This window comes from Drosophila ananassae, chromosome 3R, assembly GCF_017639315.1.
Source record: "Drosophila ananassae strain 14024-0371.13 chromosome 3R, ASM1763931v2, whole genome shotgun sequence".
Lineage (NCBI taxonomy): Eukaryota > Metazoa > Arthropoda > Insecta > Diptera > Drosophilidae > Drosophila > Drosophila ananassae.
In genome coordinates, this window is record NC_057930.1 from 9,788,619 (window position 1) to 9,808,057 (window position 19,439).

At 40.9% G+C, this 19,439-nt stretch overlaps 8 protein-coding genes across 18 annotated transcripts in view; 2 read left to right on the forward strand and 6 right to left on the reverse strand.

Annotated features, from left to right (window-relative positions):
* LOC6506028 (calcium/calmodulin-dependent 3',5'-cyclic nucleotide phosphodiesterase 1) overlaps positions 1-19,439 on the forward strand; it is an 89,832-nt gene that overhangs the window by 46,038 nt on the left and 24,355 nt on the right. The gene's annotated exons all lie outside the window — the stretch shown is intronic.
* LOC6504282 (maltase 2) lies at positions 4,645-8,598 on the reverse strand. 5 transcript variants are annotated; one of them, XM_032455051.2, is made up of 7 exons: positions 8,511-8,598; positions 6,956-8,126; positions 6,749-6,899; positions 6,493-6,688; positions 6,291-6,431; positions 4,952-5,041; positions 4,645-4,868 (listed from the first exon to the last, which is right to left on the reverse strand). In XM_032455051.2, exons 2-7 carry the CDS (start codon positions 8,093-8,095, stop codon positions 4,742-4,744), a joined length of 1,845 nt encoding a protein of 614 aa, XP_032310942.1. In that variant the 5' UTR covers positions 8,096-8,126; positions 8,511-8,598; the 3' UTR covers positions 4,645-4,741. The 5 variants fall into 5 exon arrangements, with proteins under 5 accessions (XP_032310942.1, XP_032310943.1, XP_032310941.1 ...); XM_032455052.2 differs by lacking the exon at positions 8,511-8,598 and adding an exon at positions 8,196-8,353; XM_032455050.2 differs by lacking the exon at positions 8,511-8,598 and having other exon boundaries at positions 6,956-8,185.
* Positions 9,278-11,576, reverse strand: LOC6504281 (maltase 1). The gene is made up of 3 exons (XM_001965044.4): positions 10,353-11,576; positions 9,951-10,297; positions 9,278-9,895 (listed from the first exon to the last, which is right to left on the reverse strand). Exons 1-3 carry the CDS (start codon positions 11,544-11,546, stop codon positions 9,679-9,681), a joined length of 1,758 nt encoding a protein of 585 aa, XP_001965080.1. The 5' UTR covers positions 11,547-11,576; the 3' UTR covers positions 9,278-9,678.
* Positions 15,081-16,071, reverse strand: LOC6504280. Its single transcript, XM_001965045.4, has one exon. The coding sequence runs from the start codon at positions 15,444-15,446 to the stop codon at positions 15,216-15,218; it is 231 nt and encodes a 76-aa protein (XP_001965081.1). The 5' UTR covers positions 15,447-16,071; the 3' UTR covers positions 15,081-15,215.
* LOC123257393 lies at positions 15,762-16,068 on the reverse strand. The gene has a single exon (XM_044716261.1). It carries the CDS (start codon positions 16,066-16,068, stop codon positions 15,847-15,849), a length of 222 nt encoding a protein of 73 aa, XP_044572196.1. The 3' UTR covers positions 15,762-15,846.
* On the reverse strand, positions 15,762-16,444 carry LOC123257394. The gene has a single exon (XM_044716262.1). The coding sequence runs from the start codon at positions 16,442-16,444 to the stop codon at positions 16,307-16,309; it is 138 nt and encodes a 45-aa protein (XP_044572197.1). The 3' UTR covers positions 15,762-16,306.
* LOC6506027 (trypsin inhibitor ClTI-1) lies at positions 16,790-17,637 on the forward strand. The gene has a single exon (XM_001965046.4). The coding sequence runs from the start codon at positions 17,063-17,065 to the stop codon at positions 17,288-17,290; it is 228 nt and encodes a 75-aa protein (XP_001965082.1). The 5' UTR covers positions 16,790-17,062; the 3' UTR covers positions 17,291-17,637.
* Positions 18,253-19,228, reverse strand: LOC6502753 (serine protease inhibitor Kazal-type 1). Its single transcript, XM_001965047.4, has one exon. The coding sequence runs from the start codon at positions 18,560-18,562 to the stop codon at positions 18,335-18,337; it is 228 nt and encodes a 75-aa protein (XP_001965083.1). The 5' UTR covers positions 18,563-19,228; the 3' UTR covers positions 18,253-18,334.

Sequence of the window (19,439 nt, forward strand, 5' to 3'; positions counted from 1 at the left end):
TGCCCAGCAAATTGCGTATACGCCAGGGGTACACATATTTTACAGGAAACGATGGATGGCTACAAATGGGAAATTTCCAAGTCTATGGCCAGGTGAACAAAGTTCGGTTTTTGGTCGATTCTGAGTGGCAGCCCTTCTGGCCAAGCTTGATAGCCGCCTGCTGTTGGCCAAGTACACGTGTGGCTGTGTGTGTTAGTAGGAGAATATTCATGATGGCTTACTGTTTGCCCTCCAGAGAGAGAGAACGAGGTTTTGTATTTTGTTTAGCTTCTTCTCGGATGCTTCTTTCTGCTGTTAACTCAGTTTACCGAGCTACTGGTCAGTCGGATTTTTGGGCCAATAAGCTGCCCGGCGTAGTCCCTTGTAAGCCAAATGTGAACGGGCTCCGTCCATTTGAGATTAAAATTCATGAATTGAATTTGGAAAGGAAATGAATTGGCCAAATTCTGATGGAGTGCTCTGGGAAATTCACGAAATACAAATGAAGTGTCTATGGATTGTTTCATTCTAGATCTCCTGGAAAATAGTGCTGGAAGTTGTGTGTTTTTTTGATTAAAATAGCCTTGAATTCCTTTAAGCCATAAAGTATTTATATTTATTTTCTTATTCTTCTTCTAATTTTAATTAATTTCATTCTTATATAAAATTTAAATGCCTCCTGCCACAAACATTTAATTTCTAAAACTTTTCTAAGAATTTTGTTTTTTAATTTCCGCAAATCCTTCGAAAACTTTCTACTTATTTATGCCTTGTACATAAATAGTTGCCGGAGCAAAAATTAAACATTTCCCTCCGAATATATACCAGTTCCTTTGGCCCAAGGTCAGGTTGGGCCTTCGAATGTCCGGGCCATGTCCTGGGCATGTCCTGGGGTGGCTTGCTTGCCCCGATCACGTAGCGGCCACAAATCGTGCGGCGATTTTGAGACAAAGCCGGGGCAAGTCGGGTTTGAACCCCACAGTCCCAAAAGCCACGCCCCCCGATTGGGGCAGTCTTAGCCTTTTTTGTGTTTTGTGCCTTTTTAGCCAAGTCGCTGGGCGGCCGTCTGTCCTTTTGGCTTTCAATTTATGGGCGCTGCAATATTTTTGCAAATATCCGTGGAATATCCTGCGGCGACAACACAGACAGAAATGCAATAAATAGTCAAGTGTTTGCGGGTATCGGTGTCTGGGTGTGTGTATGTGAGGATGTTTGGGGTGAAGTGTCCTTCAATTGACATATTACACTTGTTGTTGTCCTGGTCGCGGCTGTTTTGTCTTTCGCCCTTTTACCGGTTATGGCCCTCAATTTGTTTTGTCCGTTTTCTGGGGCGGGCTGGCTGGCAGGCTTGTTTGGCAGATGGATGGATGGGTGGACAGATGGGTGTGTTTCTGGCGGTTGAGGGGGGACTCTGAATCAAGTCATTTTCTTGTCTGGCTGAAAGCATCGCTTGGCCGATCAAGCGTACCGCCGACAAGTTGAACGCCACATCGACAACTTCGACCCATAGGCGGCTAATTGATGTCCTGGCAGACAGCAGATGGTCCCGCTCCTTTTCCTTTCTCCTTCCTAGCAGGAAAATAAGCGAAAAAGGGTTAAGTGGCTCATTTAGTTTGTGGCTGAATGGGTTTTCGTTTTGGGGCATTGGCTAATTTTGTGAAATGAGTTTTAAGTAATTAAATTAAAACAAAAGCAAGGGAGGCGTAAAAAATGAGTCATTAATGAAGATCGATAGAAGCCAGCTAAGAAATCGTGGGTTTTCTTATTTAAATTATAATAAATGATAGAAAGAAATTTGGAAAAAATTGCAAGAAATCAAATTACATACAGCCCTTTGTTTTAGAGGAAATATAATTTAAAAAGGGTGAAGAATAAATGGGCTTTATGCTAGAAGTCCCATCAAAAAAGTCAACCATCTTCCAAAGAATAAAAAAAAACTTTAACCATAATTTAACCCAAATTAACGCCCAAACTCCGGAGGAACTTTCAATCCTGAATTACCAGAATCCGTGGCATATTCTCAGGCCCGGCAATAAGCGACCGCATCGCTGAAATGCCTTGACCTGCCAGCGTATAGAGTTCAGCAGGGACAGGACGACAGGGAAATTTCATCAAATTTGCATAAATTCCGCTCGAACACAAAACGCTCAAAAATTCTCCGAATGCTAAGGAATGCGACAAAGGACGAGACAGTAGGCAGGCAGCAGAAAACGGAAAGCCATCGCACACACTCGCATACGAACATTAACTTTTATGGGCATGTGGGTGGGCTTCATTGAATTTAACCATGGCCAGTGCCTTCAGCCTTAAAGGATAATATATGCATCCTTTCAGTGTCCTCTTTTTGTCCTACCAGTTTTGTCTTGCCGGCCCCCTTGTGTTTTCCTTTTATGGCAATGGCCTCTCAATTGGCAATCAATTTGCCTTGGTCGCCGAGGGACAACTTTTTCTTTCAAGTGTCAGCGACAGCCATAATAATAAAAGAAAGAAAAGGCTTAAAATCAATTTTCGTTAAACCCTTCGTAGCACACGCACACATGCAGACATAAAACTGATTACCAATGGCCCGAAAGCTGAAAATTTTTTAATTAAAAACAGTTAAAAGTGGCGCCAACCGACTGTCTGTGAAATTTATGTAGCCATGCCAACAAAAAGTGAAAACTGGGCTCCGAAAAAGAAATCCATAAAATATAGGAAAGGCCCAAAATGGCGGCGGCTGCCAGAAACAGAAGCACACGAGCCGAAAGGATGGTGAACATTTTGTGGAATGGATGGCTGCAAGGATGCCACTTTTGGCCTCTGTTCTCTACCATCAAGGTGCACGTCGTCCGCCTATTCTGTCGCAGATTTTCCAACATGCTGTTTGCCGCTACAATTTGGCTAACTAGCACAAAGGCTTAAACACACATACGCCCCGTTGTACCCGACGCTATGTGCGTGTGGGTATAGGTGTGGGTGTGTGTTTGTTCGTTCTGTTTGCCAACTGCTCAACTCAAATGTCAGGGAGCAAAGGACAGAGAACACGGCGAACAAAAACCCAGCCAGACAGTGCGACGTCGTTGTCCTGGCAGTCCTGGTGAGGTGTCCTTGCCATAATTTGCAACTCAATTTCCCTAGAATCTCGAGACACTTGCCAGTAAGATGATCAGAACTTGCTTTGGCGCAAATGTTTTGACTAAGTAAACTTAAATGTAATTTAAACTTTTCAAGGACTTGGTAGAATTTTACAAATAAAAGGTTTTTATTGAAGTTTAAGGCTTAACATTGGCAGGACTACTTACTTAAAGAACCTTTTGCTTAAAAGCTAGTTACTGTTTCCTCTAACAACCAAAACAGAGCCCTAACATGGACTTGAAAATACATTTCCTGTTTGCTTTCAGCCTTGAAGCTCTAACAGAACTCGGAACAAGCTCTCAGAGTGCATATCATGTATCTGTGAAATAGTCTTCCGAGTGGAAACTGAGACGCAGTTCCCAAGTAAATCATTGACTTGCCGAGAGATCCTTGTTGTCTTTGCCCGTTTTGCGCTCGGGTTAATTTGCAGGCACTTGGCTGTAATTTTATTGGCATATCCGGTTGCAGTTGCCATGGCTATAAGCCTCCAGCTCCTGTCAATGCCCACTGCGTAGCTGACATTGCTTCTGTTCGGAGGCATCAATGCGTTAAGCTTGTCCCCTCAAATCGCGCAACTATTTGAATACGGCTACAAATTGAATAAGAACTTTGACTGACACTTTCCCTCACTTCGTGGGTCGTCGGGCGGACATAATTTATCAAGTTTGTTAGTTTCAAGTGCAGCTGGTAGAGAGGACCTCGCCGCCGTCTCAGAGAGGGATTTGTAAAGCGCCGAGTAGAATCACAGGCAGGATAACACTTACATTTATTTGCTTTTTGCCATGGCAGAGTGTCAAACGCTGAGCTGGTGGAAAAGTGTTTTTACAGTCAAGGCAACGCGGAAAATCTCAGTTATCTAAGTCAGGGCAAAGGAAGAGGATTTTAAGGAGCTTATTTTGAAGTTGTATATATTAAAAACAAATTGGAATAAATAGATCAGAATAAACAAGAAAAGCAAGATATTGGTATACATTTGCAACTTAAACACTGCTCATATGATAAGCTAATTATCGGATATGGCAAATACCATTTTCTGACCAATTTATTTTGTGATAATTTTTTAAAACCCCAAGCTATTACATTTTCTATATTTTTGTTATAATTATAGATGAAGTTTTATGCTGAAAATACAATACTTTAAATAACATTTAAACTCTATTGAAAGAACTATGTCATTTCAGTAAATCTGTTATGGAAATGTAATGTTTTTGCTCTGATTTTTGCAGTTTTTAATATTTATTAAGTACTTTGGTACCATAGATATGCCATCAGTAAGGCAGAAAATTATTCATATCTTTCATCAACCTTTCGCTATAAATAAAATCTGGTATAATTAATACCAGAAGCGTATTTACGCTTTAAGCGATAATGTTATTAATATAAACAATACTTTGCTTTATTGGAAACACTCTGTCGAACACCGAATACCAGTGACAGAAAAATCAATCTATCACTTGACAGACTCCCTGGCGGAGGAAATTAAATTTGCAAATCCCGTCGGCCACATTCAGGAGTCGTTAGTCCCCGCCAACTGTTAATGACATTTAAGCTGATGTACGTTTTATTAATTAATTAATCAATCAATCAATCAGCAAGCACAGCCCAGGCCAAACACAACACACACACACACCGAACAGGAGAAAATCAATCAAAAACGTTGCTGATTGAAGCTCACTTTGGTCCATTTGTGGCGCCACAAATTGTAGACCAGCAAGGCAACCAAAACCACATTTCCAGACTTCACGAGCTGCTTAACCAGAGTGCGTCTCCGTTCGCTAAAAGAAGGAATAATAATTATAATAATTATAATTATAAGAGCTTAATGACTCGCCGAAAGAGTTGTCGGCTCCGTACTCACCTCATTATCCTGCCGCTCCGCTCGCTCAGCACAATTCCCCCGCGGGGGGCCAGATTAAGTTGCCCGCCGCCGTCTCCCAGAATGATGTCGCTAAATTATTCATATAGTTTATATTTAATACTTTACTCCGCGCCGGGGGAAATGAAGAGAAAACCTCATCCGACACAACGAAACGAAATGAAACGAAACGCAGCGGGGCATGCAGACAGCAATATATACTTTTAATCCGATGGAAGCCTACCATCCACACCATGGCTACCTACCACCTGCCCCAAATCCCATGCCCAACGTGCCGCATTGGCAATGAAATATTTAAACTTGTGTGAATCGGTTAAGCTTCAGGCACTTTTATAATAACCGGACGTTGAAATGTGAATGGGAATTTTTAAAAATTTAATTCTTCAGAGCATTTATCTTTAATCTAAAATGCTTTAATCTTTTCTTAATGCTTTTGAAACCAATTACTATGTTTAAGGCATATGAATATTTGCATTTAATTGCAAGAAAAGGTTTTACTTTTAAAACATTAAGTAAAAATGTTAGAAAGTACTTTCAAATTCTATGACCATTACCGTATAAAGTTATTTAAAGTAAACTATTACACTCTTATCCAAACTAACTGCCATTTTTGTGAATATTGGGCAATCAAAAGTTTCCAACAATAACTTGTTCACAAGCACTCACAAAGTTATCGCAAACATTTAATTCAGTTATTAAACGACATTTAAAAACTTTTACATGCAATTTCATATATTCCCTCCGACATTTCCGAATTTCAGGAGAAATCTGCCTCGGCTCCATAAATCTTTTCCTCGTTTTTCAGTAGCTGGTGGGTGTTCTCTGTCCACATCCTATACATGAAAAATTACATTTGCCAGGCGGGCGAATGAAATACAAACATCAGCCAGTGGCCGAGTTCTGGGCAAGTTGCCAGGCCCAGGCGACGATGTGGCCAGTTTTTCCGGTCAGGACCCGGACCGCCCTCCTTCCCTTCATTAGCACTGTTCTGTATTAAATTCAATCTATGGGCGCAGAAACAAAAAAAAGAATACTCGCTGAACTGAAGAGTCATTAATTTTCGCCCATTTTGTATTCAATCGCGTGACATTTTGAACTGGAAATGCAATTAAAGAGGAAAGTTTGCCGCCATCAGCTGGTAATTCCTCTAATCCAATTCTGGCTAGACGAGCCTGCAGACGAGTCCTTCGCGGGCGGCCAGGAGCAATGCACTAGCGGCCAGGGATTGGCTGCAGCAGGACACAGAAAGAAAGGGGATTTGAAAGCGGGAAATGACTTGAATATGAAAGTATTTGAAACTAAAACTATTTTAAAAACCCACCCATATTTGTAGTTGGAGTCCACTCCGCATATTTCCACAACCAACTTCTTGGGCTGGCTCAGGAACTCCGAGAGATCCACCAGCTGCTCCTCGTCACTTACATTTATAATGGTTATTATCGACTCAAAATTGGGATATTCTCTGAAACAAAAATGGGTTTCCAGCAATGTAAGTGGGTTAGGAACTCAATTTAGTCACTTACCGCTTAAAGGCAAACACCCAACGTGATAGGGGTTCGATGTCAAATCGTCCCAGTCGCATAATTGCCGACTTCCTCAGTTCAATTAAATCGGTGTAGACCTTATAATGGCTTTTGTTGGCCGCCTTTTGGGCCTCCAAGTTCAGTTCTAGGTAATTGGGATGAACTGGAAGCCAGGTCTTTGAGGAATCGGAGAATCCTAGAAAGAAAAGAGTTATCCCCAATTTTTGAAATCTTTAAAGAAGTAAGCCTGAAATACCTGCATTTTTTTTATTATTCCACTGAAACGGCGTTCGCTCTGGATCCCTGGAGACCTCCTTGTATAGCTCTTCTCCAACATTTTTGGCAGGCGGATCCACAGTATCCTCCCAGCTAATTTCGCGGTAGTCCTGCATGCCCAGCTCCTCGCCCTGGAAGAAGGCAGGGATTAGATAGATAACCAAATCACGACCGACCAGCAGCCCACATTATAGGTGACAGCCACGCCGGGCAGGGTGAGGAGGAGCATGTTCATGGCGTCCACGCTGGCGGGACCAAAGCGGGAGGCCACGCGGGGATTGTCGTGGTTGCCCATGACCCAGTTGGCCGCATGCCCGCGCGGCATGTAGATCAGCCACTTCTCCACATTGTAAACATAGTCACGCGCATCCGAGTCCCCTTTGACATCCGTGATGAAGTGAAAGTTGAAGGGCAGATGGGAGCCCTTCGTCCCGCTCACGTCCTCGTAGTAGTCCGCCAGCTGGGTGAGTCCGGCGTAGGCCTCCGTCATCATGATGCGTGTCGGCCCCTTCGGGTGTTTGGCACTAAAGTCATCCAACAGTTTCCGCCAGTGTTGAACCATTTGCAGCACCTCGGGCAGATCCTTGGTGTAAATGTGTCTGGTGTAGTCGTACGACAATGGATCCTGAGTCTTGGCACTCAGTGGCTCGTCCTGCAGAGTGTCGTCCTCAAACAAGTGATTCACGGCGTCAATGCGAAAGCCAGCTACCCCCTTGTTGAGCCAGAAGAGCAGCACGTTGTCCATGGCCTGAACCACTTTCGGGTTCCGGAAGTTCAGATCCGGTTGCTCTTTGGTGAACTGATGCAGATAGTATTGCTGTCGCCCCTCGTGCCACTCCCAGGCGGATCCGTAGAACACGGACTGCCAGTTGTTCGGCGGAGATCGAGTTCCGTTATCCTGCAGGAGTCCGTCGTGCCACACATAGAAGTCCTCGTAACCCGGCTCCTTGGCAGCGGACTTCAGGAACCACTCGTGCTTGTCCGAGCTGTGGTTTGGAACAAAGTCCAGCACCACCTTAATGCCCAAATTATAGGCGGTGTCGATGAGCTCCTCGAAGTCCTGCATGGTGCCGTACTCCGGTTGGATCGCCTTGTAGTCCGAAATGTCGTAGCCAAAGTCGACCATGGGCGACTGGAAAATTGGGCTCAGCCAGGTGGCGGAAATGCCAGTATCGGCCAGATACTGCAACTGGGAGGTGATACCTCGCAGATCACCGATGCCATCGCCGTTGCTGTCTTTGAAGGACCTAGGGTAGATCTGATAGAAGACCGTGTGCTGCCACCAGTCGATAAAGTCCTCCGATTCGCTCTTCACCAAGCCGGACATTACGCTCCCGGATTCCTGTTGCAGCAGCAGACTAAAAAGAAGGATTTTGATGAGAGGAGCGATCGTCATTTTGGCCCAGTTTTCGGTTCGTTCTACACACTTCGCTGCTGGTCTGGCCAGTTTTAAGGCCGATTCTAGCCGTATAATTAAAATAATTTTTGCATTAGCCTTTGTGTAATTATCGGCGGTCGCATTAAGTCTATAATTGGGTGTGCGAGATGCTTATCAGCTGGAATCCAAACAATTTGCACAATCACTAGCTGTCGCTCTTAATTAAACGAGTAAACAAATTTGTTTCTGCCAATTTTACGGCACGATGCACTTGTCAAGCGAGTGAATATTATATATATTTGGTGAGTTGAGAACTGATTTGTTTTTTATTGAAATTGTCGTCGATGGAAGTGCCTTTGCTTACCTGAGAAGATTAAAATACGAATCAAAACTAAACTTTATTTGGCACTTTTAAGGCGCTTTTGGCAGCTGCCGGCGATCATCTGAAAGCTTTTGTTTATGTAAATATCAGCTGTTGTGGAAGCTTTCGATCCACAAGCTATGGGAGCTGAAATTGGGGTGAATCTTTTAGGGTGGCACGAAAATATTTCTTCTTTATTTGCCATTACACTTTAATTTTCTAAACAAATAGTAAAAATGTCAAAAAATAATATTGATAATAATTTTATTTAATAACATTTTGTAAATAAAAATGTATAATTTGTTTAAGTATTTTAGCATCATTATTTATTCAAAATACAAGAATCTTAACCTACAGAAAGTTATTTATAATTGAGAATATATAAACAATAAAAATATTACTTCTTTTTTAAATAAATCATAAAATATTGACAATCTAATAAAGTCTAAAATATGACAAGAAAATTTTTTACAAACATTTAGCGTTAAAAAAATTAATTCCACAGAAAAAAACGAAATTAAATCACAATTTTTAACCAATTAAACCTATTAAAATTATTATACCCTCCCAAGATTTGGGGATTTTTTCACATTATCATTATAATTAAAGCGAAAAACCAAATGTCTAAACTTCTAATCCCATTTGCGATTTCAAAACCTTTCAATTTTCTCTTTATTAAGAAACCCTCTTCAGGTCAAATTTCTTTTTGGTTTACAGAAGTTTATTGGGAAAATAAATGAAACATTATTAAATAAAAGAAGTAAGAGAAATAAAGGAAATCACAACAAAGCAGTGGCCCGTTGGCAACCGCATTTATTTATGTTCTCTCGCAGCGGGAATTTAATTAAATACAACGTCCATTTATCAGCCACCCCAAACCCAAGTCCCAAAAAAAACCCAAAACCTGATGACAATTATGAATTACGAGTTTGAATTTTAAGAGAAAGTACGACTGAAGGCAGTGTAACTCGGAACGCGGGCCAGACAGCAAGTGCTCTCAATTCAATTAAAATGTTTGCGTGGCTTTAATGTAAAATGGAAATGTGTTTTGCTGTCAAATGAAATGGAAACTCGAATTTGATTGTCCGCCGAGATACATTTTAAATAAGAAATAGAAAAGTCCGGCTACTAGCGTAATGGAAAGTTTCTCGAATAACTAATTTTATGCTAATTATTTTCGCTTGTTCAGCTGAATGACGAGGCCCTCGAAGGGGGCCAGCTCTATTGATTCGGCCTTGAGGCGATCTCCCACCCGGTGGTGGGAATCCACTCCCACCACAAGGACACTCAGGCGGTTGGGCTGATCGATGAAGTCAGTGAGGTCCACCTGTTCGGTGCGATTCTTCACGTTCAGGAGGGTTAGCAATGTGTGTTCTCCTTTCAATTCCCTGAAAAATAATTCAAACTGTTCTTAGTAAACTTATATCTTCTTAACACACTCACCTTTTGAAAGCAAATACTCTGCTATTAACCACATCCGGAATAAAGGAACCATTCTTCAGGACTGGCAACTGTCGCAACTTGAGAAGAGACTGATAGACCTTGTAGTGACTTTGTCTAGCCTGTTGCTGATTGCGAAGATTCAGGTCCTTGTAGTTCGGGTTCACAGGCAACCAAGTATGATTCGAAGTGGAGAACCCAGCATTCAATTCATCACTCCACTGCATGGGAGTACGTTCTGGATCCCTGGAGATCGTCTGGTAGCTATCCCTCCCCGCCTCGCAGGCTGGCTGGTCCACAGTATCCTCCCAGCTGATGTTCCTGTAGTCCGTCATACCCAATTCCTCGCCCTGAAAAATGAAAAAGGATCAATAAAAGTTACCCGTTTATGTTTTCAGGACCAACGTTATAGGTAATGGCTATTCCCGGCAGGGTCATCAGCAGCATATTCATGGCATCCACCGATTTCACGCCAAATCGGGAGGCCACTCGGGGATTATCGTGATTCCCCATCACCCAGTTGGCCACATGACCGTGTGGCATGTAGATGAGCCACCTCTCGATGTAGAACACAAAGTCGGCAGCTGTGGAGTTTTCATTGACTTCCGTGATGAAATCAAAGTTGAATGGGAACTCGGGGCCCTGAACCCCATTGGCATCCTCGTAGTACTCCATTAATTGAGCCACAGTAGCATACCCCTCTGTCATCATTATCCTTCGAGGACCTCCTTGACTGGCTGTGTAATTGTCCAAGAGCTGTCTCCAATGTTGGAGCAAAAGATAGTCCTCGGGCTGGTTCCTTGTATAGATGTGGTTCAGATAGCTCTCGACATTCGGATCATCGGTGGTGCCACTCAGGGGCTCATCTCTCAGGAGAGCATCCTCGTAGATGTAAATAACGGCATCGATGCGGAATCCTGCGATTCCCTTGTTGAGCCAAAATAGCATCACATCGTCCATGGCCTGGATCACGGCAGGATTGCGGTAGTTCAAGTCCGGCTGTCCAAAAGTAAACTGTCGCAGATAGAACTGTTGCCTCTCATCGTTCCACTCCCAGGCAGAGCCGGAAAACACCGACAACCAGTTGTTGGGTGGAACTCGGGTTCCATTCTCCAGCAGACTTCCATTCTGCCAAACATAGAAGTCCTCGTAGCCCGGCTCCCTGGCCACGGACTTTAGGAACCAGGGGTGCTGGTTGGAACTGTGATTCGGAACAAAATCCAGGATAACTTTGATTCCCAGCTCATTGGCTTTGGCTATCAGGACATCAAAGTCCTCCAAAGTGCCATACTCTGGCTGTATGTTGGTGTAGTTGGATATATCGTAGCCAAAGTCCACCATGGGTGACTCGTAAATAGGGCTCAGCCAGACAGCCGTAATGCCAGTGTCCTTGAAGTACTGCAACCTTGAGGTAATCCCTTGCAAATCGCCAATGCCATCCCCGTTGCTGTCCTGAAAGGATCTCGGATAGATCTGATAGAAGACCTCGTGCTGCCACCAATTGTTTTTGGCGTCCTGGTCCTTTGGCTGATGGTTGTGACCCAGGATTTCGACAAGGCTCACACTCAGCAGAATGACCAACACTTTTATCACATCCATCGCAGTCGAGTTGCAAACTGGGTTTCCGTTATCATTAGTTGCTTTGCCCGGCTTTTATACCTTTGCCGGGTTTTCAGTTCCGGTTTTTTCGTTGTATTTTGTTTGATGCCTCGATAGCTCGATTAATTGACCAACTGTTACAACACTTTGTAGAGCAAATTGAACGGAATTACTCCACTGTGTTTTGGCTTTGAATTTGTTTGAATATTCAAGCCTTCTGAACTGACCAGTTGTTCAAACAATTGAACAAATTGAACAAGGGAAATTGCGACTTTAAAAAGGACAAGAATTGAGTTTTTCAAGAGAGGTACCATTTTATTGGCTAGTAACTAACAATCTTATAGAAATCGTTATTAGCAATCAGTTATTTAAATCTTTATTTAATCTATAATTAAAAAAAAAAATTACCTTTCATTCCTACAGGAGGAATGGGGGCTTGTGCTCTTAAAAAATAAATTATTATCCAATAATTATAGTATCTAATATTCATTTTTTCATTATTTATTTATAATATTTATTTTGTTTTGGGAAACCACCTTCAATAATGGACTAAGTTTCTTGGAGTCGCAACTTTCAGCTTTAAAGTTATTATCCTGAGGACTAATCTCTTCCATATATAATATTTATTATACTGCAATTCAGCATTCTAACCGCCAACTTCCGCTGTGTGACCCAAGTGGCCCAATGGAACTTGGCTCGAAGGAATCCCCCATACCAGCCCCTGGGAGCTTTCCAAAAGGCTGGCTCTGGCAGCTTAATTAAACATTTCGCCGCAATGCAAAAAAACAGCAACCGACAAGACAAAAGGTCTTCCTTAGACGCTGCGAGGCAAGCTCCTGGCTCCTTGTTTCTGGCTCCTGATTATATTGAAAATTTCAGCGTAAATTTGTGGAGAAATCTTTACGGAGAACTCTAGTGAAATCGGCATAATTTCCACAGACATGAAAAGGGTTTGACGCAGGGCGTGGCTGGGCTGTTGTTGTTCGCATTGAAATTCCAGTTCTTTGCCATTTACCTAAAATCAAAGCGAAGAAAATTTGCCGTAATTTTGAGACCGCACCTCCTCGTTTGCCCCCAACCCGCACCCTGGGGAGGAGAAAGTGAAAAGTTAAAGCGAAAACTCGAACTAATCCCACTCACCTGTCCTGGGCCTGTCTCGCCTGTCTGTGGGTTTCCCGCTCCGATGACGACAGGACAACAGGGTTTACCTTTCATGTCGCGGCGCTGATTGAATTGCCTTTTAAAAAAAATTCCAAAGGATGGGAGCCCCAAAAAAAAGAATAACGACCTTTGTATCAGAGGAGCTGCAGTTGTGAAGCACTTTTCAATTTGGCGCCCGACATCCCCCTTGGCGCGAATAAATAAGTAAATACACACAGCCTACATTTTTTATTATGTAAATATTTAATCATATCAAAAAAATGTTCAGGAGCAGCGCAGCCTTAGTATATTAAAAATCAGTTCCTGCTAATCCGGTAGGTAGCCCAGCTATTTACGAATTTGGAACACGCGCCCAAACATATGCCACGAATTTTCCATCACTCGTACTTTTCCTCATTTTATCCATGTATCTGTGCGTCTGTGTATCTGTGTGGGTTTCTGTTTTTTTGACAACCCTTAAGCATCAATAAATTCGAATTGGGCGGGCTTACTTTTTGCATTTTTTGTGCGTTTCTGGTTTGGGTAGCTTTGCTATTTGATGTTGTCAATACGTTTACGCTTATCAAATACTTGTTATCACAAATCGATTACAACAACTCCGGCAGCAGTATCTGTAGGTTCGTGTTGTCATTTGTCGAGATTGCCGTTGTCATATATGTATACTATATTGGGGTATTGGGGTTCCTCATGTAAATTTCCAAACGAATTTCGCCTGTTTTTCCGACCTTTGGCATCGCAAAGCTTTTATTGTTATGCCTGCTGGCGGGCCAATCCCCTTTCGACTGAATATTATAATATTATCTACTTAGAGACCGTCAGATAAGCCGACATCCAAGTCACTGACTGATATTAATATCAACATAAATAGGCTTATTGGTCGATTGTTTCTCAAAATAACTTTCAATGGGCTTACAGAAATTTTAGGGACATGTATATGATATTTCTAAAATTGTTATTGTTTTATAAATAAGCTTCTTCTTATAATCCTAGTTACTTATTTAGTGTCTATAGTATCATATTTATTTTTTTTTTACTTATATATATTTTGATTATAAACAAAAAGTTCAATAAAAGGAAAACGCAACTTTTTAAAAATTGTAACAAGAATTAGAATAAACTTTTCTTTCTGACTTTTTATTTACAAATAAATTTGCTTTTTATTATTCTTTATTAAAAAATTCCTTAATATAAAATCTGTATTTTTTCTGTGTATATTATTCGTTTCATACGAAATACAAACCATTAATGGTATTTAAATACAGACGACTTGCTTAATGATATTTCTTTGTATTCTACTATTATATATAATATCTTTATGTGTTATTTTACCACAAACTTTCCATAGAAAATTATTCTTCATATGTATGTATGCTATTTGATGCCTCCCATATTATTTTCTAAAAGTAACATGATATGTTACTGCATTGGCGTGTTTATAATATACTTAAAGCATAAACGTATGGCTTTAAAGTCATACAATTTTTTAAAACCTTTAATCGAGCATATTAATGTTCATCTTCCCAAAAATTTTTAATTTGTTTCCCCAAAGAAATTCTCATTAGGTGCTATGTACGGTGCGCTCAGTACCCATTTTTATGACACGTCTTGTTTTTTTTTGCTGTGATGAAAGTTCTAATTTGGATAACTCGCCTCATTGGCCCGCCCCTGAGATAAAACCCTTTTAGTGGCATGATCCAACTCATTTTTATCTTTTTAATAACATTCTGGGAAAGCAAATTCCGGGCAGCTGACAGCTTCCTGTCATAAAGTAAACGGTAGTCGCCTAAGCCTCATAAAATTGGCCCATTACACTTGCTCCACGAGACTTCTGATTAGTCGCTTTTTTATTATTGTATTTTTTTGGTTTTGTGGATTTGTGTGGGCGGCTTGTGTTTGCACCAAATTCTGATGTTAGTGTCGCACGTATTGAAATTCAATTAGTCAAGCCTCCGTGTCGAGTTAATAAATCACAGCCCAGGCCAGGCCATCAGGAATCAGAAATCAGGAATCGGGAGAACCAGGGGGACGGGCCTGTGGGCTGGCGGACGATTAATTATGCATAAATTTGATTGATGTGCGTGAGGCGACTGTGTGAGCGACTTGAAGTGGCACTGGAAACGAGCTCCGTCAATTGATTAACCGAGGTGATGACGCACTGGCAACGCAGCTTTTAATTAGCATTGAATGGCGCTTTATTTGCATACTTATATAATTCGATTCAGTTGAATGCGCTTTGCACAGATACTCAATTTGAAAATAAAAGTTATGGCAGTTTGGCAATTTTAAATGCCTCATAAAATGATTTGATTCACAGCATTGATTTAATAATAAAATTCTAAGCTTCTTCGTTATGACCTAAGTTCAAACGCAATTATTTTTTATAAGATTCCATTTATTTCCATTTTATGCATTAGCTCTTTATAAATAGCTAACATATTGAACAATAGTAGAGTACTGATATAATAGCACATGGATTATATATAATATTTTATAGTATAAACTTCATCCTTAGGCCTTGGGGCAACTGCCCGAACTTTTGAAATTCAGAGTCCTTCCCAGTTTTCGGTACTCTCGCTGAGTGCAATCAAATTCGCAGCGATTCTTGTAGGTAACTCCATTGCTGCCACAAATTTCGCCCTTCTGGGACAGATCACAGGGACAGTAGGAGGCCTCCGACGAAGTCACAAACAGGGAGGCCAACATGGCCAATAGAACCAGCACCAAAGTCAGACACTTCATTGTCGCTCCTCCGAATGATAATAAAATGCTGGGAAGTCGAGGTCTGCGTCTTGTCGCGGCGAATGCTCAACTGAGACTGAGCTTCCGAATCTGTTTGTTTTTTAAGCTCACACTATGTACCTCTAAAAGTATGTAATTGCACAGTGTGCGTTGGTTTCGCTAATTAGCCAAACAAGCTGTTTATAATTGTTTAATGCTCTCCGGATCGGATCTCCCACTATCGCAGTTTTGTTGGCAATATTATTTGGGTTGAGGGGCCTGAGTATCGTTGGCCTGCACCTCTCCAGCCTCCAGAGCCTTCCACTTTATCCCTAATTTACAATAGGCTAAAATATTCAACAATAATATAGTACTGACATAATAGCACATGGATTATATATAATATCTTAAAGTAAAAACTTTATCCGTAGGTCTTAGGACATTTTCCCAATTGGCTCAAAGTCAGAGTTTCTCCCCGTCTTCGGAATTCCCGCTGAGTGCATTCGAAGACGCAGCGATTCTTGTAGATAACCCCGTTGTTGCCACAAATTTCGGCCTTCGGGGACCAATTCTCAGGGCAGTAGCAGCCCTCTGCCCCAAATAGAGAGGCCAATAGAACCAGGACCAAAGTCAGATACATCATTGTCGCTCCTTTGAGTTTTCCTCCAAAACTGGGAATGCTGGGAAGTCGGGATCTTCGTCTAGTCGCCGCGAATGTTCCACTGAGATTAAGCTTCCGAATCTCTGTTTGCTTTTTAAGTTTCACCTTATATACCTCTAAAAATATGCGTAGGTTTTTGCTAATTAGCCAAACAAGCTGTTTCTAATTGTTAACTGCTCTCCGGTTCGAACCTCCCAATAGCGCATTTTTGTTGCCAATATTATTTGGGCTGAGGGGCCTGGGTGTCGTTGGCGTGCGCCTTTCGGGCCTCCAATAGTTTACACGGCTGACAGTTGAGGGCCCGGGCCACCACTATGGCAAAAACCAAAAGCATTAAAACCAGAAACAGACCTCTCATGGCGATAGATATGCCGCAACTGAGTATTACTTAGTTAAATTTCCCCCGGGGGCTGAGCTACTAAATTAATTGAAATTGAACCACAATTGTGTAAATTGCCCGACAAAAGTCTGGCGTTCCATTAATTATTGAAGAGGCTCGTAAAAAAGTGGGGAGGTAAATTTGACGTTGAGGTAAATTTTTTAAGAGCAGGGAATTTCTGAAAGTACCTTGAACCAGCCTGATCGCTGATAAGAAAGTGGAGAGAGTGTAAGAGAACTGAAAGCTCTTCAAGAGAAAGAGCTTTTTCTAGCACCAGTTCAGTTTAAACTGAACGATAAAAATGGAAATATAAATAAGCCGCCTTGCTCCGCTTCGGGCCATAAATTATGCAAATTATTGGCACTTCAGGTACTGAAGACGGCAACTTGACAAAGCTTTAGCCAGCTAATTGAGCAATTATTCCAGCTTTAGTTTGAAAAGCAAAGCAAGCCAATAAAAATCCCCCACAACTTCAAAGCCCAATGAGAAATGATAAGATAAAAAGTCAAATCGAACCCCGCCAAAGCTCTATTAGGCCAACAAAAGAGTCGAACAGCCATAGCGAGTCAGTGTTGAACGTGGATTAAGTCCGACGACATGAAATTTCTAAGCATTCTGTTGGCCCTGTGCCTCGTGTTGGCCCTGGCCCTATCTCCCAGCCGTGCCGAGGAGGAAAAGGTAATCTGTCCCTGTCCCCGGAACTACGACCCTGTGTGCGGATCCAACCTGAAAACGTATCCCAATCGATGCGAATTCGACTGCAAGCGTCGCCAGGAGGCACGGAAAGGACGCAGCATGGACATCCTGAGGAGTGGCACCTGCTAAATACTGAAAACCAACCCCCCCCCAACCTGATCACCTGGAATCGGAATAACCCAAGAATTTAATATCATGCTTTGTATTAATCATCAGTGTGAAATATATAGAAATAAGCTTATCAGCCCAAACAGACGACATTGCAATTGATAGCGTTTCAAAGTCTTATCAGAGAATACGAATCGTAAATAATGCGACACTGAGAGAAAACAATAACCTACAAATAGATCACTGTGATTGGCGAATTTAACACGTTAGGCCTCAGGGGTTGCCTGTCAGAGATTAAATCAACGGAAGATAATAAATTATGAGTAATGCTTTACAACTTCAAAATACAATAAATCTTCTGGAAGCAATAAAGGTCTTTTAATGGGGAGTGTCGGTAAAGTTATTAGTTTCTATACTTTTCAGGCCAGTAAGTCATTTGCTGTTAGTCTCTAATTATTAATAAAATAATTACCCATATACATATATTTAATTATTGTGCCAATAATTGAAAAATATAACCAACCTGTTCAAAGTTCAAAGTGTGTGAGTATATGGATATTATTTAATACCTTATTTAGTACAGGGTTTAGTGAAAACAGCCTATTTAACTACAAGGTAATAAACAAAACACGCTTAATATTTTTAGGCCAATAAAAAAAAGCTTAAATAAGCAATTACTAAATTAAAATTTATTTAATTTGCAATAACATATGTACTGTTTTATTTTTGTTTCAAAACTCTTCCTGTTTTGAAGAACCTTTCTTCTTATAAGGAGGAACCAAGTTCGTTTAAATAAAGAACAATCGAGAATTTCGCACATTAAAAACAAAATAAACAAAAATGTTCAATGACATAGTATCTTAGGAGTATTATCTTTTCTTTATTTCAGTTTTTGCAAAGCTATGCCAACATTTGTGTCAACAAAATCATTTGACATTTGGGTCAATAGAACCAAGAAGAAAGGGGTCTTTTAAATTAAAATATTAGATTTGAAACAAATATTTAATTTAGAATCTAAGTTTTAGATGATTGTTTTTTTAATCTTTTAATAATCTTAAGGTTTATTCAGCATCGTCCAGTCTTTGCCACGCGAATGGTTTTTCTTTGGCGCTTAGCCGCGCAGGCCAGGTCGCAGGAATTGCTGTAGGTCCTGCCATCTGTGCCGCAAACTGGATTATATAAACGAGTGCATGCACAAGAGGCATCCGCATTCAGTGCATTGACGGTTTTGTTTGCTTCAGTCAGGGCCAAGAGGGCCAACAGCGACAGGACAATGAGGATCAGGAAACGCATGTTCACAAAGGACGGATAGGAAAGCCTCGACAAGACTATTAACTGCTCAGCTAATTTAATTCAATTTATAGAAAAAAACAGAGGGACTGCGTGTGCTTAGCGAGGATAGACAAATATTTAAGCCTGTTTTATTGTCGAATTTGGCAAGAAAAGCATAGAAATTTGTCTGAGAAATACATATTGTTAATTTAACTAGTAAAGCACCTAGACAAATATGAATAAATATCTTGGAGAAAAAGCAATTATAACAATTATAGCTTTATTCTATCATGGGGCTACAAATATGGCCTTGGAAAAATGTAGAAAATGACAGCAAGAGAATAGTTATTTATTATTGCAAAATAAATATTAAAAATAGTAAATCACGAAAACTAATAATATTCTTGTTCTTAGAGGGAATTCCCAGTCTTGTACACACAATTTACTAAAACAAAATTATAGTCAACTCGAGATCTTTTTGTAAATATATAGACATTTATTGTTTTTTCCTCTTTGGCAATAACGAGCGCAGCTGTTGGCCTTGGCAACTTGCACAAAACAACAAAAATAAGAATAAAGCGTATTAACTTGGCCTAATAAAATCCTTTCAACGCACCAAAAGCAATTTCAATATAATCTTGTAGTGGCAAAGGAGACGGATAAGCCGGGCCAAATCAAAGGAGAACAAAATGCAAGATGAAGCGGAAGCGGAAGAAAAGGATAAAGGCCAGGGAGCATTTTTATTCGCGGAAGCTCGTGGAAGGCGTCATGGTGATTGAAAAATACCCTTTAAATAAAAAATTATAGAATATAAACCCATCTTCACGATTTCTTCTTTTTATGAGTTTGCCGTAAAGTATACTTTAAGCTGAATTTCAAGCAAAACCAAACATCTCTT

What these genes read in the sequence shown, in the direction of transcription:
- LOC6502753 (XM_001965047.4), bottom strand. Translation starts at nt 18,562, where the DNA reads ATGCGTTTCCTGATCCTCATTGTCCTGTCGCTGTTGGCCCTCTTGGCC.
- LOC6504280 (XM_001965045.4), bottom strand. Translation starts at nt 15,446, where the DNA reads ATGAAGTGTCTGACTTTGGTGCTGGTTCTATTGGCCATGTTGGCCTCC.
- LOC6504281 (XM_001965044.4), bottom strand. Translation starts at nt 11,546, where the DNA reads ATGGATGTGATAAAAGTGTTGGTCATTCTGCTGAGTGTGAGCCTTGTC. An exon ending in GAATAGCCATTACCTATAAC is followed by an intron (nt 10,298 to 10,352) that starts GTTGGTCCTGAA and finishes TTCATTTTTCAG; the next exon opens with GGCGAGGAATTGGGTATGAC. An exon ending in AGAGTATTTGCTTTCAAAAG is followed by an intron (nt 9,896 to 9,950) that starts GTGAGTGTGTTA and finishes ATTATTTTTCAG; the next exon opens with GGAATTGAAAGGAGAACACA.
- LOC123257394 (XM_044716262.1), bottom strand. Translation starts at nt 16,444, where the DNA reads ATGAGAGGTCTGTTTCTGGTTTTAATGCTTTTGGTTTTTGCCATAGTG.
- LOC123257393 (XM_044716261.1), bottom strand. Translation starts at nt 16,068, where the DNA reads ATGATGTATCTGACTTTGGTCCTGGTTCTATTGGCCTCTCTATTTGGG.
- LOC6504282 (XM_032455050.2), bottom strand. Translation starts at nt 8,164, where the DNA reads ATGACGATCGCTCCTCTCATCAAAATCCTTCTTTTTAGTCTGCTGCTG. An exon ending in GAATAATAAAAAAAATGCAG is followed by an intron (nt 6,689 to 6,748) that starts GTATTTCAGGCT and finishes TTTTCTTTCTAG; the next exon opens with GATTCTCCGATTCCTCAAAG. An exon ending in TGGGTGTTTGCCTTTAAGCG is followed by an intron (nt 6,432 to 6,492) that starts GTAAGTGACTAA and finishes TTTTTGTTTCAG; the next exon opens with AGAATATCCCAATTTTGAGT.
- LOC6506027 (XM_001965046.4), top strand. Translation starts at nt 17,063, where the DNA reads ATGAAATTTCTAAGCATTCTGTTGGCCCTGTGCCTCGTGTTGGCCCTG.